The 7,026-nt window shown below is 54.9% G+C and overlaps 1 protein-coding gene across 3 annotated transcripts; it reads left to right on the forward strand.

The window, feature by feature from the left end:
• The first annotated feature begins 753 nt into the window (after positions 1-753).
• On the forward strand, positions 754-6,691 carry MYCN (MYCN proto-oncogene, bHLH transcription factor). 3 transcript variants are annotated; one of them, XM_036263137.1, is made up of 3 exons: positions 754-1,247; positions 2,132-3,028; positions 5,192-6,691. In XM_036263137.1, exons 2-3 carry the CDS (start codon positions 2,248-2,250, stop codon positions 5,794-5,796), a joined length of 1,386 nt encoding a protein of 461 aa, XP_036119030.1. In that variant the 5' UTR covers positions 754-1,247; positions 2,132-2,247; the 3' UTR covers positions 5,797-6,691. The 3 variants fall into 3 exon arrangements, with proteins under 3 accessions (XP_036119030.1, XP_036119029.1, XP_036119031.1); XM_036263136.1 differs by having other exon boundaries at positions 760-947; XM_036263138.1 differs by lacking the exon at positions 2,132-3,028 and having other exon boundaries at positions 760-947.
• Positions 6,692-7,026: the final 335 nt, after the last annotated feature.

Consider the following 7,026-nt stretch of genomic DNA (forward strand, 5'->3'; position numbering starts at 1 on the left):
TCCCCAAGACAAGGCCCAGCAACCCCGCTTTTCTGCTCGGCCTCCGCGAGGTGTCGCCTTCGGCCGAAGAAAGCGCCGCGGCGCCACCCTCGTAGCCCGCAGTTATTTATTTATTTTCAAACAAGGGGGGGCGCCCCTCTCCTTTCAATTTAAAACTTGAAACATCCTGCGGTCTCGTTCCTAAGTGGGCGCGTCCTCTTCCTCCCGTTTTGCACCCTGGGTGTAGCCTACGTCGGAGATCACAAAAGGGCAGCCGCTCCGCAAAGCTTTGCAGGACCGCGGCCTTGCGTCTGACCGCACACACACGCAGCCAAGGCGGGGACTGGGTGAGGAGCCCACCCCCCCGCACCGCCACCTAACATACTCCCCCGGAGCCGTCTGGACTTTTTTTTTTTTTTTTTAATGCCAAGCAATTGCCAGGCCTGCAGGGGTGGGTGCTGCATTGCACCGCTCGACACGCAGCTGGTTCGCAGAGTGCACCGGGTGCAAGCCCGGGGGTCTGAAAGGGCGGGGGAGCACACCCCGGGTTTCCCAGCTTTGCAGCCTCCTCTCTGCAAAGAAGAAAAGCAAGTGGCTTTTGGCGCGAAAGCCTTGGCGCCTCCCCTGATTTTTATGGAAATCAAGAGGGCGGGGTAAAGCCCCTTTCCTCTGCCTTTCTCCCTCCCCCTTGTCTGTGCCGCAGCCCCCTTCTCTCCCCGCCCTCCGGGTGTGTCAGATTTTTCAGTTAATAATATCCCCCGAGCTTCAAAGCGCAGCCAGTGACAGTCATCTGTCTGGACGCACTGGGTGGATGCGGGGGGCTCCTGGGAACTGGGTTGGAGCCGAGCGAGCGCTAGCCAGGCGCAAGCGCGCACAGACTGCAGCCACCCGAGGACCACCCCCCCGCCCCGGGCCACCCGGGGACCCCCGCACAGAATCTCCTTCGGAGCTCCAGCAATCCGCGGGAGGTAAGGAGAGGGGGTTGCAAACCTCCCGGCACCCGGGGAGCTGTAAGCAGGCGGGAAGGCAAGCTTGTACCGGCTCGCGGCTCGCGCTCTGGGCGCCCCTGGACACCCAGGGGACTTCTGCTGCTTCCGAAACAAAACCTCCTCCGGCTTTTCTCTGGAAAGCCAGTCCTAGCCCCCAAGGCACCCCGGCTGGAAGAGACCCGCCCTAATCTTTTTAGTGCCCTTGCCTTAATGGCTTCATCGGAAAGAAATTCGCCCTTCTCCAGAACATTTGTCTGGGTTTGACCTGACGGAGAGCCGGTGTGTTCCCACCCCGAAGCTCGGGTTCTTCTGCAAACGGTGCCCCCAGAGGAAGAAGAAGGGGGTTAGGCTGGGCGAGGCAGTCGTGATAATCTGGGTCACGGCAGCTCCAGCTCGGAGGAGACGCTGCTCTCCACCGACCCTCCCCGCGCTGGCCCCTCAACCGTTCCGGGAACTGGGGTTCAGGCTGTTCTCTCGCCCTGGAAGAGGACGTTGTTGGGGGTTTGGAAGAGCGGGGGTGGGGTTAGAGAGGTTCAAAATAAGCTGGTGGTAGAACTCTCCCTTCAGCGGGTGAATGTTGAGGGTGGTCTGCTCAAATTGGGGGTGGGGGTGGATTTGGGTGCCTGTTGTTGGTATCAGTGTAGAGAAAGGATTTTTCCATTTGTAAAGTTTAGTAAATCCCCTTCTATCTCTCGCACTCCCAAGGTTGCAATCTTACAGCGGAGGGCGGAGGGCGACTGGGATACTCCGGCTCCCGCGCCTGGCAGCTGGGTTGGAGCCCCGGTCTGCCTTTGAGCAGCTGGCCCGACATTGGTGCCACCGGGCTTGCGGGCGAGCTGAAGAGCTCGAATCCTGCAGCCTGGAGCAGCCCCCTCCCCCAGGCAGTGCCTTGTGTGAATGAAATGGCAGTTTCCAAAGTTGCAGAGCCATTGCCACCACCCCCCGCATCTGCATGCCCCCTCCCACCCCTGTCGTAGACAGCTTGTACACAAAAGGAGGGAGGGAGGGAACAGAGGCAGAACTTCCTCCACCTTCGGGAGCGCAGGGCCGAGTGGGGGTCTTGGAGGGGAGACGGAGGGACGGTGTTCGGGTGGGCTCCCAACGCCTGTTTCCCCATTCGGCTCCGCTTGCCAACCGTCTCCTGGTGTGTCTGTCGGTTGCAGTGTCGGAGGCTGGTGCGGGCCCCAGCCCTCTGCGCCCCCCACGGGAAGGAAGCGCCCCCGAACCCAAAAGAGAGGAGCGGAAAAAAGCTTTCATTCGCCGGCCGGGAGGCGAGCCGATGCCGAGCTGCACCGCGTCCACCATGCCGGGGATGATCTGCAAGAACCCAGACCTCGAGTTTGACTCGCTGCAGCCCTGCTTCTACCCGGACGAAGATGACTTCTACTTCGGCGGCCCGGACTCGACCCCCCCCGGGGAGGACATCTGGAAGAAGTTTGAGCTGCTGCCCACGCCGCCGCTGTCGCCCAGCCGTGCCTTCCCGGAGCACAGCCCCGAGCCCCCGAACTGGGCCACCGAGATGCTGCTGCCCGAGGCCGACCTGTGGGGCAACCCAGCCGAGGAGGACGCATTCGGCCTGGGGGGCCTGGGCAGTCTCACCCCCAACCCGGTCATCCTCCAGGACTGCATGTGGAGCGGCTTTTCCGCCCGCGAGAAGCTGGAGCGCGCCGTGAGCGAGAAGCTGCAGCACGGCCGGCCGCCCGCCGGGCCCGCCACCCCGGCCCCGGGAGCGGGCGCCGCCAGCCCTGCCGGCCGCGGGCACGCTGCGGGCACGGGCCGCGCCGGGGCCGCCCTGCCCCCCGAGCTCGCCCACCCGGCCGCCGAGTGCGTAGATCCCGCCGTGGTCTTCCCGTTCCCGGTGAACAAGCGCGAGCCCGCGCCCGTGCCCGCCGCCCAGGCCGGCGCTCCCGCGGCGGGCACAGCGGCCGCCTCGGGGGCGAGTGCTGCAGCCACCGCCGGCGCCCCGATGTCCTCCCTTTCGCGCACTGGCGGCCGCCCAGCCGGTGGCGGCGACCACAAGGCTCTCAGCACCTCTGGAGAAGACACTCTGAGCGACTCAGGTACAGACCGAGCCGGCGTCCGCGGCCTCCCCGCAGAACTGCTGCGGGGGGTGCGCTCCCTTTGTTACCGTTCCTGGGTCTAGGTGTGGGCCGGGAGCATTTTGGAGGCAGTGACGAGGGCTGAGGTTTTTCTCGAGCTGATCCCCAGGGTTAGGAGGCGAGGATGAGTGGAAGTTGCCTAAGAGGGTGTTATCCAAAGTGTCACCTTCCCTGGAAGTTCCACCCTCTCTGGGAGCCCGACTCCATCATTGGCCCTTACCCGGTCCGGTTGTCCACCTCTCTGCAGCCAACCCGAGGCATAAAATTAGGAAAAGTTGAGTGGTGGAAGCTGGGTGGGAGTTAGGGGGACTGCTGTCTGCTTGCCGGGGCAGAAACCGGTGAGCCCTGGGGTGGAGAGGGACTGTGGCCCAGGTCAGGGGTGGGGAGACAGCGGAGAAGATACAGGCGCTGTGCAAAATCCAGCTTAGGGCGCAGAGAGTTAGAGGGAGATTGCACGGGTGACTGGTGGCGATTTTATTTCATTTTTTTAAACCTAAGTGCTCTTCTCCCCCTTCCTGTGTGGGTGGTGGGCTATTTGCTCCTGCTCCTGGTACTGGCCAGCAGGCGGCGATATTCAAGGCAGGCCAAGGATCTCAATGGCTGGGGGTGGTGGGGCCACCCCTGCCTCCATTCAGCAGCTGGCGGCAAGCACAACAGAGGTTGTGTACATTCCCCAGGGGCTGCCGCCTCACTGAGCGCAGGGAGGCTGGGTCCAGTTTTGTCTCGGAGGCAGAATTCCAGGACTGATTTCAGATCTGAGTTGTGTTTTGTAACCCAGTGTCCTTCAAGGTGAGGGCGGGCACTTAGCCCAGCCCTCCAGGAATGCACACACCCTAGAAGCACTCATTGATAAGTTCCATTATGTGCCTCGGTCTGGAGAAGTAGGGTTAAACGGAAGATTGCCTGGGGCTCTGAAGGTAAAAAAAAAAAAAAAAACACACACAACAAAAAAAAACTCTATCCAAATACTTAAACAGCTCTTGTCCTTGGAGCTGGGAACTTGCACTCCCTGGAATTTTGAAACCCAGTGTTTTCAGAATGCTGGTGGATTAAAAGCCTAAATTTCCTTCAGGCTGAGGACGGATTCCTCTGAGGCTCCTGGAAGGAAACTTGGTGATAAGCCTCCAGTTTGAAGCTGGTCTGTCCCTTTAATGTCTGTGCCTTGACAGCTCTCGGTGAGGAAGCACTTCCTTCCAACAGCTGTCTTCTTGGCAGAAAACCAAAACATAGGCTTAAAGGGACCCACAGGCTGGAACAGCCTCACATTTCGGCTTTAGAACAAATCCTACAATTGTTCAGCTTTCCGGTCCCCCTCAGATCAAGCAGAAAATGTGTTTTGATTTTTCATGCTTGCATTTTTAAACAATAATTTTCTACCCCAGCACGTAGTAAATGAGGAGAGGGGAAGATACACACATGATGTTACACGTTCTTGTTGCAGTGATTATTGGCGGCTTTGAGAAGAGGTGCCTCCCATATTTGGGCTTAGAGTTCCCGTGGATGAGGACTTGCTGGTTAAGATTTGATCTTTGCTAGATGAAAAACTGCTTAATTAAATTGTTCTTTACGTTTGTTGAAGGACCTAAAATCAAACTCAACCATGTGTCAAATTGCTAAATGAGGCCCCTAAGACGAGGAGCCTACATTATTAAGTGTAGAGATGGAACTATAAAAACATCTCTGGGGTGAACTGATGATGGTGTTGAAAACTACCATTCTTGGAGCATCTGTTTGCCAGGCCCAACTCTACATATTATTACCTGTCCATCTCAAGAACCTTGTGGTATTAGGTCCCATTTAATAGTCGAGGAAACTAAGGCTTAAAAGGGTTTAGTGACTTGCCCAGGATCACACAATTAATGTGTGATGAAGCCAGGCCTCTGACCCCAAAGTCCAGGTTCTTTCTGTATATATCTGCCACTTACTAAAGTCTGGACGCGGAAAGTGCTAGGAGTATGGGAAAAGAAAAAAAAATAGTTACAGATATTTAATCTCAAAGAGATCTAAAATACATTTCTGTTCCCATCTATGTTGATGGAACCATAATAATAGCAAACTGCCAGTCTTGTAAGAGGCTATATGTAGATGTATAATTTTCCTGTGCCCCCCATCTCCTTCTCCAAGATGATGAAGATGACGAAGAGGAAGACGAAGAGGAGGAAATCGACGTGGTGACGGTGGAGAAGCGGCGGTCCTCCTCCAACAGCAAGGCCGTCACCACCTTCACCATCACTGTGCGCCCCAAGAGCGCGGCCCTGGGTCCCGGGAGAGCCCAGTCGGGTGACCTGATCCTCAAACGCTGTGTCCCTATCCACCAGCAGCACAACTATGCTGCCCCCTCGCCCTACGTGGAGAGTGAGGATGCACCGCCCCAGAAGAAGATTAAGAGTGAAGCGTCTCCGCGTCCCCTCAAGAGTGTCATCCCCCCAAAGGCTAAGAGCTTGAGCCCCCGCAACTCTGACTCGGAGGACAGCGAGCGCCGCCGGAACCACAATATCTTGGAGCGCCAGCGTCGCAACGACTTGCGGTCCAGCTTCCTCACGCTCAGGGACCACGTGCCAGAGCTGGTGAAGAACGAGAAGGCAGCCAAGGTGGTCATTTTGAAAAAGGCCACCGAGTACGTCCACTCCCTGCAGGCCGAGGAGCACCAGCTCTTGCTGGAGAAGGAGAAGTTGCAGGCAAGGCAGCAGCAGTTGCTAAAGAAAATCGAACACGCTCGGACTTGCTAAACGTTTCTCAGAACTGGACAGTCACTGCCACTTTGCACATTTTGATTTTTTTTTTTTTTTTTTTTACATTGTGTTGACATTAAGAATGTTGGTTTACTTTCAAATCGGTCCCCCGTCGGGTTTGGATCTGGGTGGGGAGCAGGACATGTGGGGTTCTGCCAGGACCTCAAGAGAGGGCCTGGTGGTGGGATGCTGTGTGGCCCTCGACGTTTTCCTCCGAGTCACCTCTAAGACCGCAGTCGAAGTTCGTGACAGGTGGGAGCCTCTGGGGCTGTTGAAGTCACCTTGTTCCAAGTTTCCAAACAACAGAGAGTCATTCCTTTTAAAATGGTGCTTAAGTTCCAGCAGATGCCACGGAAGGGGTTTGCCATTTAATTACCCCCAGAGAACACTTCTGTAAATACCACTGACACACCCGCCTTGTATTCGTCCTGGGTAATGAGAGGTGGCTTTTGTGGCCAGTATTAGACTGGAAGTTCATACCTAAGTACTGTAATACCTCAATGTTTGAGGAGCATGTTTTGTATACAAATATATTGTTAATCTCTGTTATGTACTGTACTAATTCTTACACTGCCTGTATACTTTAGTATGATGCTGATACATAACTAAATTTGATACTTATATTTTCGTATGAAAATGAGTTGTGAAAGTTTTGAGTAGATATTACTTTATCACTTTTTGAACTAAGAAACTTTTGTAAAGAAATTTACTATATATATATGCCTTTTTCCTAGCCTGTTTCTTCCTGTTAATGTATTTGTTCATGTTTGGTGCATAGAACTGGGTAAATGCAAAGTTCTGTGTTTAATTTCTTTCAAAATGTATATATTTAGTGCTGCATCTTATAGCACTTTGAAATACCTCATGTTTATGAAAATAAATAGCAATTAAATGATGCAACTTTTTTTTTTTTTTTCCCTTGATGGTACGAGTTCTACTCTATCCCTTAAGCAGTGACCTCAGTGTAGTACCTAACTTACAGAGGGTACTGGGTTTCCACGGGCTGCCCTTCACATCTCTGCAGTCCTGGCTGGAGAGGGACTGTTGTCCCCACAGATTAAGACATCTCTTCCAGAGTCCACAGAGTAGAGCTGTTACTCGTGCCTGCGTTGTAGCAATGGCACTCAATCGCTTACAAAGCACTTCCATATGTTGGGCATTTAATGGACTTAAACTAGGATGTCAGCCATCGGCCCAGAAGTAAAGTGGAGACAAGGTTGTGCTAAT

Source organism: Molossus molossus, unplaced genomic scaffold (genome assembly GCF_014108415.1).
Source record: "Molossus molossus isolate mMolMol1 unplaced genomic scaffold, mMolMol1.p scaffold_m16_p_15, whole genome shotgun sequence".
NCBI lineage: Eukaryota > Metazoa > Chordata > Mammalia > Chiroptera > Molossidae > Molossus > Molossus molossus.